This window comes from Eublepharis macularius, chromosome 4 (assembly GCF_028583425.1).
Source record: "Eublepharis macularius isolate TG4126 chromosome 4, MPM_Emac_v1.0, whole genome shotgun sequence".
In the NCBI taxonomy this organism is placed as follows: domain Eukaryota; kingdom Metazoa; phylum Chordata; class Lepidosauria; order Squamata; family Eublepharidae; genus Eublepharis; species Eublepharis macularius.
Window position 1 is genome coordinate 97,906,114 of NC_072793.1, and position 27,663 is coordinate 97,933,776.

A 27,663-nucleotide genomic window follows, 5' to 3' on the forward strand; every position below is an offset into this window, starting at 1 on the left:
GGGTCTGTTGAGTTGGGTTCCCCAACCCTACTTAAGTTCCCTGCAGCCACAAAGCAGCTGTTGGGAATGGCTGTCATCTATTTTTTTCACTGGATTATCCCAGCCATTTAGGGGATATAATTACATCATGGTGCCATATAGCCAATCTGACATGGCTTCATAGTAATGTCTGTCAAATGGTCAATGCTTTTCCCTATTTTTAAATTAATAGATGAAGGGGAAGAAATTCCCCAGTTGCTATGATAATAGTAGTATACATTGGGTCAGTTTTGTTGGCAACAGAGATGCATTCCCTCCCTGGTCAACATTTCTGCCCACTTTTCAACCTCTTAAACCATTGTCAACATGGTGAATATGGGGGATGGGTGGGAATTGTTGCAAAACTGAGATCCAACCTAGTCAATATTCCAAACAGGAGGGATAAGTAAGGGCATATTCAGAGGGCTTCTCTCAAACATATTTCAATACAATAATTTTCTCCTATTGATTATAAGATAATGGAATTGTAAGATTAACCAACTCATTTTTGTTTGTGTGGTAGAATGGGACCTTATAGGTTAAGTGGGATCTGGCAATTTTTATCATTCTTGCAATTCACTCTATTATTGCCTTAATTAATCAGAACAGCAAGTATTAAATGAGTGAAGACTATGGTTGAGATTGATGACGGTCTGTCATCAATCTGACAGACCGTCAACTCTCACCAGAAGAAACCTCCATCTTGGCAAAGGGAGGAAACTTTGCGGTCACCCCCACTAGAATTCCTGTGGAAGACATCATTGCAAATGTAGAAGCTGCCATCCGTCATCTACCGGAAGAGGAAGCTGAGGAAATAAGAGGAGAGACAGCCAGGATTCTACGAAAGGCAAAGCTTCCCACCAGCAATTTAACACGCAAGGAGAGAAATGCCATCAAGACCCTCAATGCAGATCCAGACATCATCATTCTACCAGCTGATAAAGGCAATGCTACAGTGATCATGAAAACGGAGGAATACAAAAAGAAGATTAAGGAACTCCTGGACCCCTCCACCTACAAAAAACTAAAACGAGATCCCACTTGCAAAATCACCAGGCTAACAAATGCGCTGATCAAGAATTCCTCACTACATCCCGACACGCACAGAAAACTATGCAAGACTGAAGCACAGCCACCTAGACTATATGGACTCCCCAAAATACATAAAGATTCAGTCCCACTCCGACCCATTGTGAGTGCCATTGGTTCACCGACATATGAATTAGCTAGACATCTGGCAGATCTCCTGCAGGACCACATCGGGAAAACCTCGTCTTACATCAAAGATTCAGCAGATTTCATCAACAAAATCAGTTCTCTGAAACTCAATCCACAAGACATACTTGTCAGTTTTGATGTTGTATCCCTGTTTACCAAGGTTCCAGTAAAAGACACTATTGCACTGATTAATCAGATTTTCCCAGAGGATGTAACAGCCTTATTCCATCATTGTCTGACAACCAGTTACTTCCAATGGGACAACGAATTCTATGAACAGATGGATGGGGTGGCCATGGGGAGCCCACTCAGCCCAGTTATAGCAAACTTCTACATGGAACATTTTGAAAAAACAGCTCTAGAATCAGCACCCCACAAACCCAGTGTATGGTTCCGGTTTGTGGATGATACATTCATCATTTGGAGCCATGGGGAGGAAGAATTGAGGGAGTTTTTGAATCATCTCAACAACATCCACCTGAACATACAATTCACAATGGAGAAAGAAAGTGAGGGAAAACTCTCATTCCTGGATACCTTGGTCATCCGCAAAGCAAACTTTCAGTTAGGTCACAAGGTCTACAGGAAACCAACTCACACTGATCGTTACTTACACAAAAACTCCAATCACCACCCCCGACAGAAAAAAGGCATAATGAAAACATTAGTGGATCGTGCAAGACGGATATGTGAGCCGCGCTTTCTCAATGAGGAAATTAATCATCTAAACCACGCACTTCAGGCAAATGGCTACTCCAGAAATGAAATCCGAAGAGCAATCAAACCCAGGATGAATCAAACAACCAAGGAAAAACAGTCACCTACAGGAAAAGTGTTTTTGCCATATATCAAAGGAATTACTGATCAGATGGGAAAGCTTATGGAAAAGCATAACCTTCAAGCAGTATTCAGACCCACCCGAAAAATACAACAGATGCTACGATCAGCAAAAGACAGCAGAGACCCCCTCACCTCTGCAGGAGTATACCGTATACCCTGCAGCTGTGGACAAGTTTACATCGGGACCACAAAGCGTAGCATCCAGACAAGAATAAAAGAACATGAAAGACACTGCAGACTTGGACAGCCTGAAAAATCAGCAGTGGCTGAACATAGCCTAACTCAAACAGGGCACAGTATCTTATTCCAGGACACCAAAATACTGGACAACACTTCCAACTACTTTGTCAGACTGCACAGGGAAGCCATTGAAATTCACAAGCATAAGCAAAACTTCAACAGGAAAGAAGAAACCTTAAGAATGAACAGAGCATGGACTCCAGTTCTGAAAAACACCAGGCCAACAAAACACTCCACACCCGACAATAGCCCTGCAGAGAAGATTAGCACATCAAGCACCAATCCATATGCAAAAGAACCTCCTCAGGATTCAGTGAAGCCTCCCGCCATTAGCATTCCACACCCTGGGAAACTCTTACAGAATGACTCAGCTCAACCCCACCCCTCCTGAGTAGATACAAATGACCTACATCTTTTTCACACTGTGACACTGAGAGATCTCCATCTTTTGGTGCTACACCTCTGAAGATGCCAGCCACAGCTGCTGGCGAAACGTCAGGAACTACAATGCCAAGACCACGGCAATACAGCCCGGAAAACCCCCAACAACCATGGTTGAGATTGCTTGGTTAACAAAGTAAGTTTTACTGGGATGCTCTCAAGCGACCACAGGACATGTTAAGGTAATATGATACTTTTGTAGCTTGATAAAGCATACAATACAAAATCTCAGGAGATCTCAAAATTAATTCCACCTGGCCTAGTATCAGCAGTATCACATGGAATGCAAAGACTTGCAAAATTAAAATGCTGTATCAGAGCAACGCACACTCTTTTAGTAGGTTACAAAGCGTGTTGGGATCATTGGTGGTTCATGCTGATAACAACTGCATTAGGAAGTCTGAAGATAAGTTGTACTATGAATAACAAAGATCTTGGGAGAAAGAATAGGGATGTGCACTTGAAAAATATTCAGATTTTTTTAGATTTCGATTTTGGGAAAGGCATTCTTACCAGATTATTTGGGTGCACATTATAGTTTCCGAACGTGGATTTGGGTGTTGTTGTTATTTTGGAATTCCAAAATTCCCAACATACATTATTGCCTATGAGGGACCCTTTCTGGCAGGCTGTTTTTCAAGCAAATGACATCAAAATTGCAGAAAACCTGCCTGTCTGCTAAAGACCTCCCAAATTTCAAGTAAATTGGATCAAGAATGATGTCCAACTCTACAACAACTTCTAAACAAGGTGCTCCCAGCCTTCCTACTGGTCTCGTTTCCTATAGGAAAAAAATTCCATGCTTTCTCTGGAGCAAAGAAACCAATAGCCAAACACATAGAAGCAACCGCTGGCCAAAACCCTCCAAATGCAAAAGAACCAATGTTTCTAATTGCAATATTTGGCCATGAAAATTCCATCAAAAACCTTGCAGCATATCAGGACATCACTTACCTAATGATTTGCCACAATTTCTTGAATTTAAAAAACAGCTGGAAGTGGGATGTTTTGGCATGCAATTAAGAAGCCTCAGGAACTCTAAAAAAGCACCAAGTTGAAGTTTAAAAGGGCAAGGAGTACAGCCAGCTTTGGTGCAGAAGAGTGACATCAGAGTCATTTTCTGATGTGTCAGAAGCTGGGTTAACACAAGGTCTGAAGGAGATCTCTCTAAGCACCCACCGGCTGAATCTGCTCATCTTGACTTCTAGCTATATAGTCCCAGGCTGAGCAAAATACAAGTAATGATATTCTGTCATTTTCTTTCAAAGGTAGATAAGTTCAAATTCTTCCTCTTCCCTCCCATGCAGGGCAGCCAGTCCCCCAGTGAAGGTGAGGGATTTCCTGTTCTCAGCCTCTGGCCCATGCTACCACTAACCTGGCCAGTGGGGGGAAAAGGCATGCGGAATGGATCAGGGAGGGAAGGAACCTCCTAGACAAGATGGCAGTGGATGTGTTCCCAGCGGGCATGATGATATCATTTCCTCAAGTGACAGCATTGTGTCTGGCAGCAGGCACTCTCCTGGCCTTTCAGGGGCCAATTTTGGGCCACAACGGGCTGAACTGGCCTTGCACTAAGTGCGGGAGTATGATCCCTGCCAGTGCGATGATGTCACTTCCCAAACTGACATCATTGCGTTGATGCTGGGAGTGTGCGTACACAGGATTTAACCTAAAGGTAAGTGCCAGATCCCCCCCCTCCCACCAGGAGGGTATAGGGACCTGGCAACCCTATTCCCATCTTACCAAACTAAGAGGCTTTTGCATTGTAACTCTATTCCCATGACATAGAAATGTTTACATGTTTCTCCTTATCCTTGTTTTAAGGACCAACCTCTCCATAACCATAACTGCTACCCTTTATAATGGTTGTAACATGAAGTCTGGCTTGCCATACAATTTGCCTCCAGACTGTGGAGAATGTCCATGTTGCTGATCTGGAACTGAGAGACTTCCCTTGCTGGGGATGATCCATGTGGTAAGCCAAGCTATGTGGTGGCCATAAGAGAAAGCAATCTGAAAGTGTTTTGAAACCGCTGTTTCCAGATTAGTGAGATGCTTTCCCATGGAAAATCCTGTGCTCCACCCCGTTTTGGTCCTCAGTCATATTCTGGATATTGTTCTCTTTCGAGTAGGCTGCAACTCCCCAGAGTGAGTTAATCTCTTGCGTGATTTTGTTCCTCAGCAGTGTGTGTTGATTTATGTAGCTCTGGCAGCAGTTATAATGTATGAAGAGCAGGAGGTTAGAAATTATGCACATTTTTGCCCTGCTCATCCCCCCTGTGCTCTCTTCCCCCCATTCTCACGATTTGCTTCATTAGCTGCTCAGCCTGGACTAGCTTGGTAATAAAACTAATTGCAATTTCTAATCCACTGATGCTGATGCAGTTGAAATAATTCCATTGATGTGGTTCTCTGTACACTTATGCCAGCAACTAGACTGTATAAAGGTGCATGACAGACTGCATGGTTACAGGAACAATGTGAGCTAGAGGCCAGGTAGAGCAGAGATAGCTGTCGCAAAGCCTCAACAAAGTGAGTCAAGAGCAAGAGGGATTGTGCACTTGTGTTCACTTGCACTCTTCATGCAGGCACAGGGTTTAAGTGTAAAGGAGCTACTACTTGGGTGTCTGCATCAGAAGACAAAGCAGGATTTTCAAATTCAAATGATCTACCATGAATTGCAATTGAGGTTAGGCAAGTGAGTTTGACTCAGTTGGCCAACATAACTCTGTGCCTCCTACCACTGTTAGTTAACCAGAATTAGCCTTTCTACACAAGGATATTAATTTGAATTTATAATGAAAACACACCTTACAGTCTAGCTGAAAGGCAATAAAAGTTAAGCTTCTATGTCGCTTTTGATTAGATTTCTAAGTGACTTAATGGAGAAACTTTCAAAGCATATTAAAGTTTTGTAGCTAGCAGGTGCCAGAGACTTAATCTTGATATTCAAAGCAACCACTAAAGGGAGACCAAGAGCTGTTCTTTCTAGTATGTGTTATATGCACAAGGCAGGGGAGCATACTGAAATCCTTTCCCCTGCAATTGAAAGCAGGTGAGCAGGGAGGAACTGGGCAAACTCAGTGGGCATTTGCACACAGAAAGTCTTTGCGTGCAACCTCTGGCACGCATGGCTGAGGAACCCATGCCAGACAGCTAATAGTCTGAACAGCACACACCACCACCTGCTGCTGTTTGTTCCACTTATCTACACCATGCCGGAAACAGCATAGAAGTGAAATCAGTGCAAAATATGCTGCGGCTGCTGGAGAGGTCAGCTGCAGGGCTGCGGGAAAGGGCTGCCAATTCTTTGATGCACACAAACAACAGAATGGCTCATTCAGTCACAGCACACAAGGGGACAAGTGAAGGATGGCTTGCATTCCCCTCCACTAATCCGAATGTGTACTAGCATACATTAACCTGTTATAAACAGGTATGAAATATTTTTAATGCTGTGGATATAAAACCCTTCTCTATTAAAAGGATCATTTAGAAAGAGAAGCCTCTGTGAAACTACAATGGTATAGGCTTAGAGCCTTAACATGAAGCTGTTAATGGCTGCCCCCACAGCTGCTCCTCCCAGATGGGCTGAGTTGTGAGATCAGAGTCTTGTCATTGTGATTCTTGCCCTGCTTTCATGAACACACCCACTTGACTGTGAGCAAATGAAAGAGCTTCCAAAAGCATAAGAACATTTTGAGCATGTATAGCGTATTTTGAGGTATGGTCTGAGAAGTGCCTTTGGTTGCCAATTAAGGTCTCTCAAACACAGGCAACTGCCACGTTATAAAAAGCCTTCTGAAGCCCTTGTTTATTACCTTGCTGAGTAAAGCCAAGCGTCAAGAGTAGCTTTCCTTTTCCATCTTCCTATGTTAACCGAGAGACAATTGCTCAGGGGATAACAAAGATCCAAAGCTTCCAGTGAAGCTACAAGACCCGGCTGTGGCTGTTTCAGACCTGATGAGAAAGAATTCCTTTCCTACCAGTGATGAACATTGCAGGCACAAAGCACTAATAGGACTGTAAACAGGCAGCAGCACTAAGAGCTTCTGAAAACACCTAGGACCTATTCCCACAAGACCGAAAATCTGTCAGAAGTGTTTATACAGTGAAGACTGTCCACTTCAAAAACCTTCACAATGGGCAAGACTAGATACACGTCTTCAATGCAAGTCCTTCTTGTGACAGAAATTAAGGGCTCCAGTGGCCCCCAGCAAAATTAGAAATCTCAGTTTCATACCTGCACATGTGCAAAGCAAATGCCTGCAGACACATCCAGGTTTGCCCTTCAATGATTCAAGTGCAGTGAAACAGTGGCATTATATTGAATGGGCTACATTCCTTATATTGGTGTACTCCCATCTTTATGAAAACTGTACACATGATTTGGATACTGCAGACTTCACATGTAGATGGAACTTTTCACTTCTCTACTTTCTCTATGTCCTCTGATTCAAAATCTGAGGTTTTCTAGTCTCTGTAGGACAGACCACTGTTTCACAGTAGAGATGGACACGAATCAAGAAAATGCGACGAACCACAATTCGTGGTTTGTCAATTTTCATGAATCAAGAACCATGAAGTTCAATGAACTTGCCCAGTTCATGAACTGGTTTGTGGTTCGTGGGGTAAATGTCCTTTTCTGTGCTGCTGCAAAGCAGCAAGGAAAAGGACATTTCACCCCTGCGGCTTGGATCAGCTGCTTGGTGGGTATCTCCCTGCCAAGCAGCTGATGTGGTGGTTTAAATGCCCCTTTCCCTGCTGCTTCACAGTGGGTGAAAGGAATGGTGAGGCTGCCGGCTTAAGCCTGCCGCCCCACTACCACCAGGTGCTCCATTTGCCCACTGTGAGAGCAGCCAAAGGATCCCCTGGCCGCTCTTGCATCCAGTGAAGGGAACGGAGGGGCTGCCAGCTTAAGTCCACAGCCCAGCCGCTGCCAGGTGCACCATTTGCCAGCTGTAAGAGTGGCCAGGGGATCCCCTAGCTTCTCTCACAGCCAGCAAAGGGAATGGCGGGGCTACCGGCTTAAGCCTGCAGCCCCACTGCTGCCGGGCGCTCCATTCGCCTGCTGCAGGAGCGGCCAGGGGATCCCCTGGCTGCTCTTGCAGCCAGTAAAGGGAATGGCAGGGCTGCCGGCTTAAGCCTACAGTCTTGCTGCTGCCGGGCAGTCCCTTTGCCAGCTGTGAGAGTGGCTAGGGAATTCCCTGGCTGCTCTCGCAGCCGGTGAAAGGAACGGCGGGGCTGCCGGTTTAAATCTGTAGCCCTGCTGCCACTGGATGCTCCATTCACTGGCTGTGAGAGCCCTGGCTGCTCTCGCAGCGGGTGAAGGGAATGGCAGGGCTGCTGGCTTAAGCATGCAGTTTTGCCATTGGAGCGCGGAAAGGGCCTGGGGTTTAAATGCCCCTTTCCGTGCTGCTGCACATTGGCATGGAAGGAGCATTTAAACCCCGCTGGCTTTAATCAGCTGCGTGGGGGGGGGGGAGTCCCCGCCGAGCAACTGATCTGGGGGTTTAAATGCCCCTTCCCCTGCTGCTGCAAAGCATTTCAGCCCTGCTGGCTTGGTTTAACATGAACCAAACAAACTGGCAGAGCAGTTCATGGAAGTTCATGAAAATTGGGCTTCCACAAACTGCAGGTTTGCGAACCATGAAACAGCCCAGTTCGTGAGGAACTTTAGAACATCAAATGGAAATTAGTTGACCTGTAGTAAAAATGGTGCATATATCACATTGTTCTGGAAAAGAGCATTTACAAAGACAACTTTTTTCCTAGGCATGAAGCAAAAGTCAGAGGTGGTGACAGAGCAAGGGAAAAGCAGCCTTAGATGCAGCACAGTGGGTAGTAATGAGCATGCACACAATGCCAGATACCCGGTATGGCACTGAGACACACAGGAGAGACATCTTCAGTATGGTGCTAGAGAAATGGCAATTGCACTTTTAAACCATTATCTAGAAAACAACTGCCCATTCTAAAGCCACTCTTTATAGCCTGCAAGAGAAGAAATGCTTGGCATGAGAGTATGTCTCTAAAGCCAGAACCAGATCAATACTGAAGGATCAAGCAGCTGAGCTTGCATGCAGCCCATCACAAAAGAGATGCAGTTGACAGCACCACTGGAATAAAAAGCAACAGGAGGGTTTGGTGCAGTGCAGCTACAGTCCATACACAAGTTTTACTCCAGTTTTTCTGGGCTTTCTAAAATAGAACTTCTACAGGTCCTTAATATTTATCTGCAAGGCTTCAGCATTTCTCTGTTTGAAACAGAAGATCAGTGAAGCAACTGGAGAGATTTCTTAGAACTACAGAAGGATCAGAAGTTGTCCCTCATATTTAAGGGGGTTTTTTTTGTTAAAAAAATCAATTAAAAAACTTCATACACTATCATGTGGCTGACAATATATACTAAAGGCTGGATTGTAATTTGCTTTTTGTGTAACAGCCAAGGACCCAGTCAAATACACAGTGAAGCATTCTAAATTCACCAATTTCAACAGGCCTGGGAGCTTCAATCTGTGCTGAGCCATGGCTAGAGGGCATGATTTTAAACATTTCTCTCTATAGCCTATCCATTTTAAAAACAAGGAAGCAGTCTTTGGAAGTTTTAGTACAAACCTCATGATTTCATTACTGAATAAATCAATCAAATTTTGAAATGCAGGAGTCTTGGCAACTCGAGAGTTGAAGGTTTTTGCATTAGCTTTCCACTTCCCTTGACACATAGTAAGATTCTACTTCCCCATTGCAACCAATACCAGCAACTAGTGCACCAAAGGCAAGGCACCCTCTTCCTTCTCTGCATGACTAACAGTCAGGGGACATAGATAACTCAGCCTCTTCTCCCCTACAATATAGCTTTCTCTAAGCGGGCAAGTCTTTTCTCCTACAGTTCCTGAACTAGAATATGGTGTTCCTCTCATAGACCTGCTTGAAATACTGTATCTCAAGAGGGACTGCTATCTAATCCAACACCTGCTGCAAGAGAGGACCATCCATTCACCAGTCCTCTACCAATCACTCTGAATGACCAAGCAGTCCAGTGCCAAAAGCAGGGAACAGGTGCGACGCATTAAGTTGTCTGGCAGGAACAGATACAACCTTAAGCACACAAGAAGGCAAAAATCTTTTGGTTGTTCAGTAACCTTTTGAGGAGGGCTGCAAATGAAAAAAGGGCAGACCTGATCTAGCTCACTTTGCCATTACCTCGATGCAAAGATAAAAGAATTCCACTTCAAGTGTTATGTATCAAGCTTCTTTAGCTAATATAAGGGATTTTCTCCAGTTTTAAAATGCAGAGCTCTGCGAAAAAGTGTGGAGGGGACTCACAGCCTTTGTAGATGTCTGTAGGTATCTGTACAGCAGCGTAAGAATAGTTAACCTTCGTTTTAAAATTTACGTCATCTATGAATTCTAGCTTCAAGGAGTTGGATGGTTCTCCTTCAATTTCTTCTCCCTCTGGACCATCCTAGGAAAAGAAAAGAGGACATTCAGACTCGTTTTAGGCAGCAGCAGTTAGTGAGACAGTGTGGCAGGTAGTACAGTGCCACTACTACTGAGAGGCAACCAAGGAAGAGCGGTCCCCATGCTGTTTCTGCAGAAGTCATGAACAGTGGTGTTGGGGGCAGAGATAAAGGCTTTGTGCAGACACACAGCTACGGACTGGGCAGAAGTGCTTCTAATGTCATTGGTACATGCCCCTGTGCATTGCCACTGGTCAGTGAGCAGCCATATGCTTCCACAATGCTGACCAAGCCACTCTGTATCTCCAATATTGCAGCCCAACTCTTGCCAGTCAAAGCGTGGGGGCATCTGCATGTTAATTACGGCACACTAGAAGGAGCTGTGCATTACCTGCTGACTATCTCACAGTCTGCTGCTGTTCACAGCAGTTAAATACGGGTGGTGGGAACCACCAGGTAGCTGATTATGGGGGCCTTTAATGTTTTAATAAAAAAACTGTACTAGAAAAATAATTTCCATCTGAAGAGTAATACTTCTGGGTCTACAGATGGAATAATTGAATGCGGAATGGCTTAAAACAACCTAGTATAAACAACAACTAAACATCTTGCACAACAGTCTCTAGCCCTTGCTTTAGAACTAATGTAGTTTTATGGAAAGTTTACAAATTACCAGTTCCTTAATACTGTAAAATATAATAAATATCTCTAAATTGTAAATTCTGTCAGTACATATAGCAGTTGTTCAGAAGGATTAACGGTTAACATCCCTTCCTGAGTACATCAGTTTTATTTTCATGTTGAGAATACCTACATCAAAATCCTGCTTTCCTTAAAACAAATCTTTAAGGTGGGTCATTATTATAATCAATTCCCTAATACAGACAGAGGGTTGAAGTTAAAAGGCCCAAGGCTACCCAGTTAGTACAAGGCTGAGTTCACTTTTGAACAAATGCCCAGCTCCGAGCTTATGCTCTTAACCACTACAATACATCAGGATCAGTGCCTCTCTAACAGGCAATTGTCCCATCCCATTCCCTAGGGTGAGTGTTGCTGGGATACCAGGACGTTTACGCTTGCCAGCCCTTTCTCAAGTTAACACCATAGCAACAGAAGCAGCAGGAGTTGTGGATGAAAACGGCTGGGACTGGAATAGCTACTAAATCTTTTTTAAATGCATAGTTTTTGCATCAGGTAGACAAGGTTTGTAAAGCAAACTGGTGGAGAAGATGTGCTGATTTCTGGCTCCTTTCTCGGTTCTGTTTAACCTTGCCTCTCTGTTTTCAGCAGCACGGCAGGTATTAAATCAGACAAAAACCCCTTGAAAATCAATTAGCAGGAAAAGGCGACTATCAAAGAACAAATTAAAACGGAGTGGAGCTTAGTGCTCTGTCAATAAGCAATGCAAACAATATTTAATTACGGTAGGAAGATGGCAAACTCCCTGCTGCTGAAGCTGGAATATGCGCCTGCTCTTTCACACACCACTTCCCCCTCCCTTCCCTACACAGATTGCCACAATATTGGCAGGCAGATCTAACCAAGAGCCCTTTTGTTCTTCATAAGGAGATTTACTCTGTTTGAGAGGCAAAAATGTTTCCCTCTTGGAGCTACAGAACTGAGAAATCATTCTCTTCCAACGTTGGCAAAAACATATGCTACTGAGGAGAGCAAGATTACTACTGCTGGATCCAGTTTTCCCAGAATCAGTCTTTTACAAAACCCGCTTGAAAAAGGGTAGGAGGAGAGGAAGTAGAAAAGCAACCTCTTCCCTCTCCCCTCGCCACCTTTATTTCTCCTTTCTCTGTTGAAAACACCTTCTCTTGAAGATAAGCAGCTATTGGGATTTTTGTTACATGCTCTAGTGCAACACGTAATAATTTACACCAAGAGATGGCTTCCAAAAAGTATTAGGCAAATTCATTAAGGATAAGTTTATTAGCCATGATAGCCAAATTAATCTCCAGGTTCCAGTGCTGTATACCTCTGAATACCAATGCCAGGGACAGACACTGGTGGGGGGAGGGGGAGGTGCTGTTGTCTTCACGTGAACTCCCAAAGGCATACAAACCTCTTCACACTGAACTCCACACATTGCTTCTGGCCCCATACTGCATCTATTTCTCTCCAGACAGAGTCTTCAAACAAAACTTTTTTTTTTTTTTGCATTTTGCACGTTAACCCCTTCTGTACCAGGGACATAACTCCTCGTTATCACTGAAGTCAAACCAAAAGACATGGAATCAACTTGTATGTGGTCATTCACACCTCCCATGTTTGGTCTGTGTGGCCCTGTTTTTTTCAGTCTGCACCATGCCCAAATGGGTTGGGATCATGAGTGCTTGCATTGTCAAAACCAATTCATCACAGTGCCACCCTTTTCTTCCTTTCTTTGCACATGCACTGAATTGCACATGCATTGCAAGAGTGCTGGATTTCAGCCTCACCACCCTCCAACCATCCTTTTGTCAATCCTGATTGGGTGATTCGCCAGTGCTTTTTTTCCCCCTTTTAAGGAACACCGTATATGATTGGCTGTGAGAATTGTCTATTCGCCAGCCAAACAGTGGAAACAATAGAGGAAGTGGGGGAGGGATTCACTCACAAGCTTTTATCATTTGCATGAACAAGGAAATGTTCTTTTCCAGAAGTAAATAGAAATAATATTTTTAAAACTGAATTTTATTTTGAAGTGATCATCTCATTGGAGCAGCGATACATCACTGGCAAAGCTCCATTCCTGCCTCCTTCTCTGTTGCCCCCGAGCACCTGTTTCTTTACCATGGGATAAAAAGAGAATCTAAAACTTAATATTAAAATCTTTATTTCTGATACCCAGATATTTAGCCCCCTATACAATATTTTACCTATGCCAAAGCAAAAAAGAATAAAAAGGGAATGTTCCCCTGCATGCTTTCAAACCAGCGATTCATTGATCCTACCCTGGACATTTAAAAAAAAAATAGAGGAAAGGGGAGGTCAGGTAGAAAGGAAAAAGGGCGGGAGTGGCTGGATAGACGAGAGTAGCCAATCAGAATGAAGATGGTTGGCAGAGAGCAGGAGAGAGGGAAGAGGGTGGAACACCCAAAACAGAATAAAGAGTGTGCTCAGAGAAACAGCAGACCGCAGATTGCATTTTTTTTTAAAAGTTGTGATATAAGTGCTCCTAGGAAAGCCATGGAAAAGCCGCATAGTGGCAGGAGTGACTATTCATGGCGGCAAATCTGGTGCAGAAGGGCAGGAAAAAAACACTGCAGTATGGGAACTGAACTGGCAAAATAGACTTGTGCAGACTCGGCTGTTGAAAGGCTCCATCAGATGTAGCATTGATTTCCCCCCAGGTTTTCTGCAGTTTTTCTCCCTGCGCACACATCCTGATGTTTAAATCAAAGTGCAGCTTTTTTAAGGTGCAGAATGCTTTCTTTGGTGTGAGGCCTGGTTCCGGCCCTGCCTTTCACCCAGGGGCGGCGCAAGGGTTTGCTGTGCTTGCGGCCGGCCGGCCGGCCGCTCCCCACGCACGCTCAAGCGCGCGCACACACCGGCCTGCGTGATGACGACACGCGTGATGTCATCACAGGAGTGCGCGTGCCACCACTGGCCTGATCGCTGTGGCAGGCGGCCTCCGAGCTCTCCTGCTCAGTTGCCTGCGCCGCCGCAGATGCCTGCCCACGGCAGCTGCGCCCGGCCAGGGGCTTGTGCTGGCGGCAGCAGCGGCGCAGGGCGGGAGGGATAGGAGGCTGCTGCTTTGTGGCATGTGCTCCCGCCCCCCGCGCCTCCTCCTGCGCTCCCTCCGGCACCCCACGCCTGAGGCCACTGCCTACCTGGCCTCAATGGGCGCGCCGGCCCTGCTTTCACTTTCCTCTTTATCCCCTTCCATCTTCACTGGTTGAACAGCAACCAATCCAGGTTTCCCGCCCTGAATTTTAATTTTTTTTAAAACAGCAACATTGCAACTTTGATGCCTTTAAAAAAAAATCCTCAAAACTGATGGGGACAAACACTGCAATATGTCTAACACAAAAATTCTGCAGAGGGTTGCCAGTGACCCTATCTGTTATGGAGTCTGCTATGGACGATGCCAGCTTCCTGCTTCATTGTTCTCTAAGACTCTGCCAAGAACTCTGTTAGGGGCAGTGTTGCCTATGCCCACCTCCTGCCTCTCTGCTGTTATGGACTGTCACCAACACCTGTTTCCTGCCTCCTTGAACACAAACCCCACATGGGCCCGGAATGATGCCACTAGCAGCACAGTGCCATCTGGGAGGACCCTCTGCTAGCCTGGCCAGGCACCCCTGGTCAGTTCCCGTGGGGAGCTCCTCGCAGGACGGCCTCTGGGTCTCCTCCCGCCACTGGGCAGCCTGCTAGCCAGCCTATGATGTGTGCCAGGGGAGAAGCCATGTTCCCAGGCAGCAGAGAGTTACCATGGACAGTTTGCTCTAAGCCCGCCATTCCAAGGTCATAGATCCAGAGGAGTTAGCCGTGTTAGTCTGTAGTAGCAAAATCAAAAAGAGTCCAGTAGCACCTTTAAGACTAACCAATTTTATTGTAGCATAAGCTTTCGAGAATCAAGTTCTCTTCGTCAGATGCATGATCCGAACTGGTCAAATACAGAAGAGGAGGGGAGAGAGGGGAGAAAGAAGGGGACATATATCACAAGGGGACAGGATGCAATTAGCAGGGAGGCAACCCAAACATTCCTTTGCTAGTAAATGTAAACATCTCCTTTTGGTGTGGAGTCAGTTTGCCGTGTTAGTTTGCAGCAGTGAAAGCATCCAATTACTATGTAGTATAAGCCTTCGATGACCACAGCTCTCCCTGCCAGCTGCATCTGACAAAGAGAACTGTGATCCCCGAAAGCCCACACCAGGCGTCATTGGTGGGCTTTCGGGGATCACAGTTCTCTTTGTCAGATGCAGCTGGCAGGGAGAGCTGTGGTCATTGAAGGCTTATACTACATAGTAATTGGATGCTTTCACTGCTGCAAACTAACACGGCAAACTGACTCCACACCAAAAGGAGATGTTTACATTTACTAGCAAAGGAATGTTTGGGTTGCCTCCCTGCTAATTGCATCCTGTCCCCTTGTGATATATGTCCCCTTCTTTCTCCCCTCTCTCCCCTCCTCTTCTGTATTTGACCAGTTCGGATCATGCATCTGACGAAGAGAACTTGATTCTCGAAAGCTTATGCTACAATAAAATTGGTTAGTCTTAAAGGTGCTACTGGACTCTTTTTGATTCCAAGGTCAGGCTCCTGTCACGTTCACAGACTCCAGCCTCATCCTAATATGCATATCGCTGGAAGCCACCCTGAGACAGGAACAATGTGCCAACTGTCCAGAACACCTAATGGACGCATATCAATACCTAACACCTAATGGACACATTTTGAAACAGCTAACACTGGCTGCCAGTTTGTTTCCAACTTCAATTTGTCTCCTTCAACATGTCCCAGTGCACCAACTACAATCCTCAAGTAGCCATTTGTTGGCTTTCCACCACTTACGGTGGTCCATCTGGCATCAACCAGAGCCTGGGCCTTTTCCATTGTGGTGCCTGCTCTATGGAATGGGCTTCCTGAGAAGACGAGGGGAGCCCCCTCCTTGGAGATATTCAGGAGGTGCTGTAAGGAGTGCTTATTTGCCAGGGCTTTTAAGGAGGTGTGAAGGGGAGGCATCTTTTAAGGCAAGGAGAGGGAGAAAATTTATCTTGGTTTTTAATTTGGAAATTTTAAAATCATTTTGCAAGCCACCTTGAGCTATATGGAAAGGCAGAGTAAAAATCTATCTATATATAAAGACAAGTGTCCTGATTGCCTGACTCATCAATGACCAGACCAAACCCCTGGACCTAGAAACATGAAATTTGGGGAGAACATTCCTTTCATGATGTAAACACCCATTAAGAAGGGATTTTAAGAAGTTTGCCCCCTAAGGGGGTAAAAAGGGGTCAAATGTGTTTTAGCGAAGGGATACAGCTTTCCTGTGTGGTTGGCAGGCTGCTGCCTGCTTATGCCCCCATCCACTGCCAGCTCTGCCACTCTTCCCTGATTGGGCCAGCCTTTCAAGATCATTTGCATATGTGGGCAGATTGGGGCTCACAACATTCCCCCTCCCCCTGAGACAGTAGTCATTTGCGTATGAGGCCTGATTGGTCCTCACCCACCATATTCTAAACAGTCTGCAGTTGCAATTTGGAGTCATTGAATGTGTCCTGAGGTTAAAAAAAAAAAAGATGTTGTCCCAGCTCTTGTAGCAATTCTTTTGGCCATCACTTTTGTAGATCTACCTGGTATGATAGTGACCCTCTGGCAGCCCCCCACCCCCTTGCTAGCCAGTGTGTCATTTGAATACATAGTAATGGACTTCATCAGCCCAATGCCCTGCACTCAAGAGTTATGTGCTTTCAGCATGTGTTGGTCATCTTGAATTCTGCCAGACCATAGACTGAAGTGGCCTTCTTGAAAATATGCAAACCCTGAGGGTGGCAAGGGTACATGCACTTCTTTGTAAAAAACAGCCTATCTCGAGATATGTTTATGGCTGAGCATCCCACCCCAAGCACATCTTATGTTACAGCTGAGTCATAAGCATTCAATAAATCTTTAAATCTGTCCACAATCCCCTATCTTGACAAATGCTTTTAATTAGATCTTAAAACTCCAGTTTGAAGAAGGTGTCATGGGACCATTAGACTCAATGGGCTTTGTATATGGATATATTATTGTTGTGCCCTCCTGCCCCACTCCCAACCCCATAGAAACCCTGCAAACTGCAACCATTTTTTTCACTCTTTTAAGTGTCATACAGCCATTGGCATTGTGAAATATTAAACTCGGCAGAAGCCCAGTGGGTGCTTGTGTCCGCAGGGCCCAGGATTACCCCCAGGAGAACATGTAAAAGAGATGAACATTCACTTGGAGGGTTGTTGTGGGTTTTCCGGGCTGTATTGCCGTGGTCTTGGCATTGTAGTTCCTGACATTTCACCAGCAGCTGTGGCTGGCATCTTCAGAGCAGCTGTGGCTGGCACCAAAAGACTTTTGGTGCTACACCTCTGAAGATGCCAGCCACAGCTGCTGGCGAAATGTCAGGAACTACAATGCCAAGACCACGGCAATACAGCCCGGAAAACCCACAACAACCATCGTTCTCCGGCCGTGAAAGCCTTCGACAATACATTCACTTGGAGCATCCTGTTGGGAAGCCATCTGTAACAAGCCCAGTCTGTTCAGAAATGCATTGTGGCCAGTGTACTAAAAACTGATAGTTCAGCATAGAGGATAAGGTACTCCTCCCCTTTTGAGGTTATATAAATCCTTGGTCCACTCAGTTACAAAATGCATTGCAGGACATCCCAGTATTTAACAAGCTGACTACATTAACAAAATTGAAAGCCTGCAAGGATCACTTTACACCTACTTCTCACATGTTCCCATGAGCCTCCCTACCACGGACCTTCTCTGCCATAGATCTCTCCCCAAAGATGAACCCCCAGGATAAAGAAAACAAGACCAGCTTCTCTTAGGAAGGGTCCTGTCATTCTTTTCATGACTGTAATTCAGCATGTGATATAGCGTCATCACTGATCAGGTGGTGTATGCTACCTAGTGATCAATTCTCCATAAATGACAGGAGACCCAAGAGATGTTGAGATTAGGCATTATAATGATGCTGCTTAGACTGAACGGGGCTGACAGAGCTTTTCAAAGAATGATTTATCAGGTTTTGGAGCCTTCCATCCCTTTGCTCTCATATGTATAAACAACATTGATATCTTTAGTTCCAGTTGGGATCAGCGTGTACAACATGTACAGGCTGTTTTCACTGCCCTGAGAAGTGCAGGACAAAGAGTAAGTACAAGAGTCAGAATGGCTGCAAGAAACTGAGTTATCTGGGTCATGTGGTAGATGGGAGGCCTGTTGTGGCCACTGCAGGGAAAGATGGACACCCTATATATAATATGCCTTGTCCTACAATAACAACCCCAGATAAGCCACATATTGGACTATTACAGCTACTTATTATTATGGTTCCAATTAGTTCTTTGAATATCCGTGGAAACTCCAGTCTACTAGTATATAGTGGACAATTACTTCTACAGTCTCCAGATAGCCATTATATCAGGTATACCCTGCAACTCTATGAATGCCCTATTTTGTTCAGAGGACTACATCTAGCTCTGATCTAGGAGCATGGCTTTCCCAAGTCTGTGGTGGGGCACTTTATTATTCAGGGGAAAGTTAGAACCAACTGAATTGGATTGTTCTACAGATGATAAAAAAGCTTTGACAACAAATGAGGTCATATGTCACATATACATATTGACCCTTTTCACACTGCTTACCTGCTGCCACAACGATGCGAAATATTGCACAAAAAGCACAGAACATTGCGTTTTTTCGAGCGATATTTCGCATTGAGGCAGCAGGTAAGCAGTGTGAAAAGGGCCAATATTTAAGAAACAACTTTTTTTGTTTTGATAAGTAACTGTGAATGAGCGGATAAATGAAATGTGCCAGCATAATGCACAGTTCTCTTGTTATTTATTCTTTTAGGTTTATGGAACAGCACCCTCAGGAATATTAAACTTGTTAGCAGCCCAATAACATCCACATGTCTTGTCATGAGGAAGTGGTGGGAGCTCTTCAGAACCCAACTATGTGGGTTGTGTCCATCAGAAGGCACAAGATCCTAGTGGGAATCCCAGTAGATCCCTTCCTGCCTCCCCCCGCCCCAGGCAGCTTGAATCTGCAGGGGTTGCTACTCAATGGGTATGGTTTTCACTTCACCAATATCAGGAACTGCTACCACGGTAAAACCCCAAGTCCACTCGATCATGCTTAGTTCTTATCTAAATGTTTGTCACCACCCACCAATTTTTTTACAAAATGCTTTTGGTTTTGCTATATAACTTTGGTTATATAATTTTGGTTACGATCTTCATTTACAAAAGCCATGTTTTTCTCTAGCATACCATTAGTGCCATTTTAGATACTTTTATAGATTTCCCTTGTGTGTTAGGAAGGAATGTAGAGCTAAGCTTTTGCCACTGGATCCCCTTTCTAAAGGACAGTGTTATGTTAACTGCCTTCCAGTCTTTTGGCTCAGATGCTGAGTTTAGCAAGGAGGTTACATATTGCAGTTGGTAGTTTTGCAATTTCATATTTGAGTTCCTTCAGAACTCTCAGATGAATGCCATCTGGTCCTGGTGACATATTACTCTTTCATTTATTTTCTCTAAAGCGCTTCTTCTGACACATCAATTTGTGACAATTTCTCTAGCGTTGGTATCTCCCTGATGTCGTCTGTAGTGAAGATTGATGCAAAGATTTCCTCTTCCATAGGTTCTCTGCATTGACCATAACTTTCTTTAATGTGCTTTTACTCTGTAATGGTCTAATGGCCTCAGTCATTTTCTAGCAGACTTTCTGCTTTTGATCTATGTTGGGTAGGAAAAAAAGAACATTACGGTTTTTGAGCTACTCTCAAAATGAGCTTGGCTGGCTGCCCTCTCTATAGATACACATTGCCAAAATCTGTCCTTCTTTTGGTCATTCTTACTTGAGCATAACATCTCTTTTAAGATAGTTTTTCCAGGCATTGGTAGCCTCCTTTCACTAGTGTATTCATGCTCGGATTCTTTAAAATTGCTTGCAGCCTTTTTTAAAAAAATAAGATGAATACTTATTTAGATCCAGGGTGATGATATACTATTGTATAGTTCACATGCAAGTTGTAATCATTTTTACCTTTGTAAGAGCTCCTTTTCAGTTTTGTTTTCTGAAAATGGAAACTTTCTGAGGATGTAAAGCAGAAGCATTTGTATGTGACACTGAGGGCTAGAAATCTTTTGGTTTAGAAATCTTTTTTAAAACCATTAACAGCTAAAATCTCCTTGGTGATAGTGTCTTTCTGTGACATCAAAGATGGAGACATTGTTTTCATATGACCTGCATTTCTTGACTATATAGTAGCTAGAATTTTTTAAAAAAGCAACTAAAATGATAGCACATGGAAAAATCAGTATTGCATGTCAGTTTCTTTTCAGCTTTTGTGCACAGCAGTTTCAAGACTTGAGACAGAAATACAAGGCAATTTATTTATTTTACTTCATTTATACCACACCTTTTCCCAAATGGGGACCTAAAGCAGGTTATATCTTTCTCCTGTCATCCTTTTTATCCTCACAATAGCAACCTTGTAAAGTAGGTTAGGCTGAGAGGATGTGATTGGCCTTGTGAGCTTCCATGGCAGAGTAGGAATTCGAACCTAGGTCTCCCAGATCCTAGTCTGACACTCTAAACTGAATGCTGTAAATTACTTTTAGGGGTGGGGGGGACTTAAATTCAGCATATACAGTTCTTGACAAAGCATTTGAGAAATTAAGAGTATTGCTTTTTTATTACATACCTCCTTGTTTTCAGTACTTCTTATGTGTATTCATATGCAATCATGAGCAGAGTTGCAATTCTGGCACCCTGGTGGGAGAAATTGGGGAGCAGGGACAAACTATGCAGAGTCGTGCTAATGCAATGACACCTGTTCTGGTTTTGCACCAGAATAAGTAGATGGGAACATATGGATAAGTAGGTGGCAGCTGTGGCCAAGGGTGCCTTTTACCAGCTTCAATACGTTAGGAATGTTAGGACACCTGCCAGTTGGGCTCACATCAATTACAAAGAGGGAGCTGATTTTTTGATGATCAAGTTGACTGTCAACCTGTTCACCCAAAGGAAAGTATCACGAGAAGATCAAAAACAAGAAAAAAATCGCGAAAATTAACAAAGACTCAATAAACATACGTTTCAACAATAATTAATTTGTGTTGTTTTCAATTCTATTTTAACAAGGTGCAATTCATACATTAGTTGCCTTCAATATTCATGCATGCACAACTTCCAACCGCTAGAACTGTACATAAACTGCTAGTGCCTAATACATTTCATGTTCCATTCCTATGAACTAATTACATACAATGCCAGTCATATTATTGCAGCAGTCCAACAGGTAAGTGCAAATAGCAATAAATGGCAGCAACGGCGTTAAGTCCAAGTACAGTTCGATGGAGGGGAAGCAAGAAGAAAGACCATCTGACGAGCAGACCGGTTCTCTATTCTGGTCCCGTTTCTGTTCTTTTTCAAAGATGGTCCGTAAACCGACGTCAATTTCATACAATTCAAAACATACCACTCAAGAGACATTAACATGGATGTCAAGTAATGCTCCTTGACATCCATGTTAATGTCTCTTGAGTGGTATGTTTTGAATTGTATGAAATTGACGTCGGTTTACGGACCATCTTTGAAAAAGAACAGAAACGGGACCAGAATAGAGAACCGGTCTGCTCGTCAGATGGTCTTTCTTCTTGCTTCCCCTCCATCGAACTGTACTTGGACTTAACGCCGTTGCTGCCATTTATTGCTATTTGCACTTACCTGTTGGACTGCTGCAATAATATGACTGGCATTGTATGTAATTAGTTCATAGGAATGGAACATGAAATGTATTAGGCACTAGCAGTTTATGTACAGTTCTAGCGGTTGGAAGTTGTGCATGCATGAATATTGAAGGCAACTAATGTATGAATTGCACCTTGTTAAAATAGAATTGAAAACAACACAAATTAATTATTGTTGAAACACATGTTTATCGAGTCTTTGTTAGTTTTCACGATTTTTTTCTTGTTTTTGTCAACCTGTTCACGGCTGTTCGACAGGTTGCTTCACTGTATTCCTTCCTACAAAGTAGTACAACACAATTGTTTTTTTGTGCATGTGCATTCACACACAGCCCAATTGACTCCTCTGTCCTACCCCCCCCCCCCGCCCTTGCTGTGTAACTGCTCTGCTCAGCCAGCAATTGTTTAGAAAAACAATTTAATAGGTCACTAATCATATAAATCAGTCATGAGGTGCTTTAATATTTTTCTAAGCTTTATTATTAATCTAAATAGTCCCTCGTGATGCTAATGTATTGTACATGCACAAGTTTGCAGAAACCAAGCACAAACCTGTTTGGCAGGTTTCCTGGCTGTTTAGTGTGAACTGGTGATTGGCTGATGTTAACACCTTCAAACACAGTAAGCTTGATTGTCATACACATTTGTGGCAAAATTCACAGCATTCGTAGGTGGAGTCCAATTTATTCTTTGCTAATTTGTGCCAGAATGAAAGTTTTAAAAACAGAGACTGATCTAGGTTACACATCAAAGCACCCTGGAACAGAGCAGAGAAGTCAGATTGTAGGAAGAGCTTACCTGGTCCTCTGCTTTGAGAAAAGGAAGCACTAATTTCATGTATGTTTCCCTGCACATGGATTCTGCTTTATAACAATTTACTGTAGGACAGTGTGAGAGGTTTCTAGGCTAATCAGGCTGGTATCTGAATCCCCCTGGCACACCACATCTTTCCTGTTCCAGAACAAGTCTCAAAAAAACCTGTTTTGGGCAGTTTGCAAACTCTAAGGATTTGAGGGTTAGCCTTCTGTCATGCTTGGCAGGGCTAGAGATCTAACCAATGGTGTTGCACAGCAAACATAAAGATGCACACATGTGCGCGCGCACACACAACCAGTATGTACTATGAACTTATGGGCTAAGGTGCCATCTGATTTCTTACAGTGTTGCCTTTGTTTTCAGTCACTGAATGCAGACAAATAGCAATGCCAGCAGGGCAATTAGAGACAGAAGTCCAGATAACACAGCCACAGCTTCCAGTGGTCACTGAGTATTTTTCATACCTGATGGTTCTTTCTGATTGCAACTGCAATCATCAGAGGTACTTTAGGCAACGGACGTCGGCCTGCTGTCAGGTCTCAAGAAAACATAAGAACTGCTTTGGTGGATGAGATGTTTACAGTGCAATCCTAAACAGAGTTTCACCATTCCAAGTCCATAGAAATCAAAGGATATGGCTTTATTTAGGATTGCATTGCAAGTCCAGCACTATGCCTCTTTGTTTTAATTCACTTGAAGAACTGGCCACAGGAAGAAGGGGAAATGGGTCAGAGAATATAACCAAACTAGCAACAAAGCCCGGGCTCTAGAGAGGGCAGGCCAGGCAGGCCAGGCATTGCCACCTCCGCCGTGCCCCGATCTGGTCAGGGGGAGGGCAGGGCGGCTGGGCCCCTCTAGTACAGCATCCTGTTTCACACTGTGGCCAAGCAGTTACTTTGGATGGCCAAACAAACAGAGCATAGAAGCTAAAGCACAGAGGCCCTGATGTTGACTTCTGGCACTGCTATTTGGACAGAGGTCTAAGCCTCTGAATATGGAGGTTCCTTTTACTCACCATGGCAGGTAGCCACTGATGGATCTCTCCTCCATGAACTTGTTCCATCCTATTTAAAGGCATCTTATGCTACTTACTTAGTATGTTCATTTATACCCTACTTATCCTCCTAAAGGGGATGGAAAGTGGCTCTTCTCCTACATTTTATCCTCACCAACAACCCTGAGAAATAGGTTAGGCTGAAAGTGTGTAGGGTGACCAGGGGCAGGGAAGGTGGCATGGTATAGCCCATCTAGGAAAGTATACATGGTCAGTCCCATTGAGAATGTGGATGGGAATCTACCAGGGAAGGATGGAATTAGGAGAAGGCAATGACAAACCATTTCTGCTTTTCAGTTGCCTTAAAAGCCCCTTGCTGGAGTCATCATAAGTCAATGATGACTTAATAGCATATACATATGTACATAGGCTTCCCAAGACCTGTTGTATGGTAGTAGCAAAGCTTTGCCCATACACATGCAGATGGTGTAGGTACATCTACTTGGAAAACTTCTGTTGCCGAGCCATTGCAATGTTGTGGTTAGAGTGTTGAACTATAATTCAGAATACCCAGGTTCGAATCCCTGCTCAGCCATCGAAGCTCAACGGGTTACCATGGGCAGTTATCTCTCAGCCTAACCTACCTTACAGAGCGATTGTGAAGTCAAGCTGAGAGCTATGTATGACATCTCGATTTCCTTATGACAGATGGGGGGTGGGGAGGATAGATTCATGGTGAACCAAGTCTTTGAAGAAGGACCGATTTTCAAAATTGCTCTGCTTTGGGGGCCCACTTGCAAAGTAACTTTTTCCCTCCCCAACACAAAATGTAAAAATCTCATGTCACTTAACACTGAGTTTACATTTGGAAGGTGGGCAGGCCCTTCCCCCTCCCCCAGCAGTGAAGGGAAGTGCACCTGCCCATCCTACAGCCTGGCTGGCTCGATCTTAGATTGGTGGCTTGAGAGGCCAGCAGCTTGAGAAGCAGGCAGGACCTTCCCCTCTCCCCCAGTGGCAAAGGAAAGGGAAGCCACACACCCTGTTACCCATGAATCAGCTGAGCAGGGAGAAAGTGGCGGTTTGCCCACCTTTTCCCTGCCCGGCTGATCAGCGGGCTCTGCCACTGCTCCTTGCCTGTGCTGGCTGGGTAGCCTTGCGCTGCAGAGGACTGCTGGGCCGGGCAGCCCTGCATCACAGCAGGCCACTGGGTTGGGCAGCCCTGCGGTGCATCAGGCCCCAAAGTGGCAGGAAGGCCCAGGGCCATGGTGGCAGGTCTTTTCGCTGCCATGCTGGCCTTTCCCAGGCCTCTGAAAGCTCAGAGGCAGCAGGAAGGCCCAGTGCCATGGCTCCAGGCCTTCCCACTGCCGCGCTTGGCCTTTCCAGGCCTGTGGAAGCCCCAAGGAGGTGATGGGGAGGCAAACCGTTTTGTCTCTGCTTGCTTCTTGTCCCCATGTACTATGCATATGCAGCATACCGTGCATGTGCAGGGATAAAAAATGAGTCATTGTCAACACTGTTTGCCTTATATGTCTTAGATGACAAAGGGGAAAGAATTGTGACAGAAGCATGTAGAACCCAGGGCATCATTTTGGCAGTAAAAGAAGAGTTGGTTTTATGCCCCACCCTTCACTACCCAAAGGAGTCTCCAAGAGGCTTACAATCATCTTCCCTTCCTTTACCCACAATAGACACCCTGTGAAGTAGGTGGGGCTGAGAGAGGTGTAAGAGAGTTGTAACTGACCCAAGATCACCCAGCTGGCTTCACATGGGGGAGTGGGGAATCAGACTTGGTTCTCCAGTTTTGCCACTCTTAACCACTACACCAAACAGGCTCTCAGCTTTGTCAACATTGCTTTTTTAATAACAAGTATATTGGAGGTTATGGGCATTATTGCCACAACATGTCTCATACTCAGGCCCAGTTACCACGGAAGGCTGTAGCAGCAGAGATGAGAAGACAGGATAGAATGCTCCATAACATTTCATAGGACAAAACTTCTATTCACTATAGTAAATCCTGTGGAGATTGTTCTCTGTAATCCACAGTGAATGGATTATACACAGTCCTCTAGAAACTTATCAGAAATTGGCATATGGATTCCTAAGGAAGAAAAACATTCTGTAGAGTCACAAAACTAACAAGCAGCACAGAACTCATAGGAATAACTGCATGATTGTTAAAGGCACCATTCATCGTTTCTGAGCAAACACAGCCTGCCTTCCAAAGTTCATATGGAATGATAATGTTCATATGCCTCTTGCAGCACATGTTCAAGGAAAGGGCAAGTTGGTCATCCAGAGACAGCTTTCCTCCTTTCACTGACTCTTTTTCCTTTCTAGCCGAGGTTGGGGAGAATATGCCGAAAGCTCCCCAAAGAGTAGCCCCTGAGACATTGCTTAATGAGCTGATCACAAAGTACCTGCACAGTGGACATGAAGGCCAGAGCAATGACAATAACACTGGTGCCTGCTGAAATTAGGAAACATCAAGAGTCCCAGACTGGCAGGTCTTAAAAAGTAGAGGCCAGGTGAGTTTGGATCATGAAACACTGGCAGAGGTGAATAGAGAGCCAGGAGTAGATCAGTGTTAAACAGATCAGAGTTGAGAGAAGTCAATATAGACCTGTGAGCATATCTTCCTCTCTTCCATTTGGGTTTTCAGTGCATCTCCCCAATCCAGCACACTTTTACAATCACTCCCTCTACTTATATGAAACAGTAGCTGATGCACCTTCTAGGGACAGGCTTATGATCATGTGCGCCTGTCTCCAGCTCCCTGCATGCATCAATAGCTATAGTATCCTTCTGCCTGCAAACAGCTTATTTATAGCAGGTGACATTTCCTTAGGGAAGAGGTTGCTATTTACACCAGAGGGAGCAAAAGCATTACATTTCTAAAACCAGTTCCTCCCCTCCCTGCCACGTCATACCTGCCCCTGACAGGTGCCAATTATGGCATCTCACCACTGCAGACACAAGTACAGGAGCAAGCCTCCCACTCTGCAGTTCGTCTCAGATGACAGAGTCTAACGATATAATTGGAGCGATGTTGAGGAGAGCAGAAAAAAGAAGCAGCAATTTAAATCCTGCAGGTGTGTAAAAAGGAGTGTAAGGGGGGCGGAGAGCAAAGGTATTTCTGTGCATTGTTTCTGCTGTTCAGAGAAATGTGCAGCCTCTTAGTGACACCTCTCTGCTCCCAGGCCTGAAGCTAGTTGTGGGTACAAGGAAAAGAAAAGCAAGAAGACTCATTTCTGCCATGCCAAAGGAAAAGGATCATGAAATGCTGGCTGGCACTGTAGTTCAGTGAAGTCTATCTTGCCAGGCACAGTTTTAAAAGCACCCTGTCAAACCTCAGGGTTTGTTCACATACTAGTGATTTTTTGATGTGAATTAGAAAGACTTGTTTGAAAACATGTGCATCACACATGTACACCAGTAGGGGACCTAGAGTTGCTTGGCTACCTGTTCATGTGAATTCCTACTAACACATCTGGAGTTTCTGCTGTTTAATGCCACATAAATTCTTCAGGATCAAGCTATTCATTGTCTCCAAAACACATCACAGTTGTTTTGTATACTTTAAGATCATTGGGACTATTAACTCTGAGCACTTTTTCTACTCTATGGATAGAAAATATTCCAGGTTCTGATTATCCTGAGTGAGTTGTTTTAGTGTGAAATTGCAACTGTGAATTACCACCACCCAGTGCTCAAATTTGGGGGAGAAAGCAGGGGAAGCCTGGCCATTATGTCTACTCCTTACGGGCTGATTTCCTGCCCCCACACACCTGGGCTAAGCCAGCCCAGTGGCAGAAGAACCCATGTGGGAGACACAATGCCTAGTCTGCCTGAGCCTCACATGGCCTGGGGAAGGTGACAACTGAGCCCCATACAGATTGGGGTAGGTGGTGCCTGGCTTGGGGTAGGTGGCACACAGCCCACATGGGTGAAGGAGCTTGCCTGAGAGCTATGCAGCCCAGGGCAGGAGGTGCCTGGCAAGGGGTAGAAACACCCAGCCAGCATGAACCGTATGCAGAGGAGGTGGTACCTGGCCTGTTCAAGCCTGTGTGGTGTATGGAAAGGTGCCTGGCCAGCTGGGCAAGTAGGCTTGCTTGCTTCCTCCCTCCCTCCTTTGGGGTGGGGGCAGGCAGGCTGTTTCCTCCCTCCTTTTGAAGGA

General features: G+C 44.6%; 1 protein-coding gene across 1 annotated transcript in view; it reads right to left on the reverse strand.

Annotated features, from left to right (window-relative positions):
- The window catches only part of CACNA2D2 (calcium voltage-gated channel auxiliary subunit alpha2delta 2), a 935,072-nt gene that overhangs the window by 210,431 nt on the left and 696,978 nt on the right, over positions 1–27,663 (reverse strand). The window contains exon 6 of the mRNA XM_054977462.1: positions 10,087–10,225. Coding sequence (XP_054833437.1) covers positions 10,087–10,225 — 139 coding nt within the window. The remainder of the gene's footprint in view (positions 1–10,086; positions 10,226–27,663) is intronic.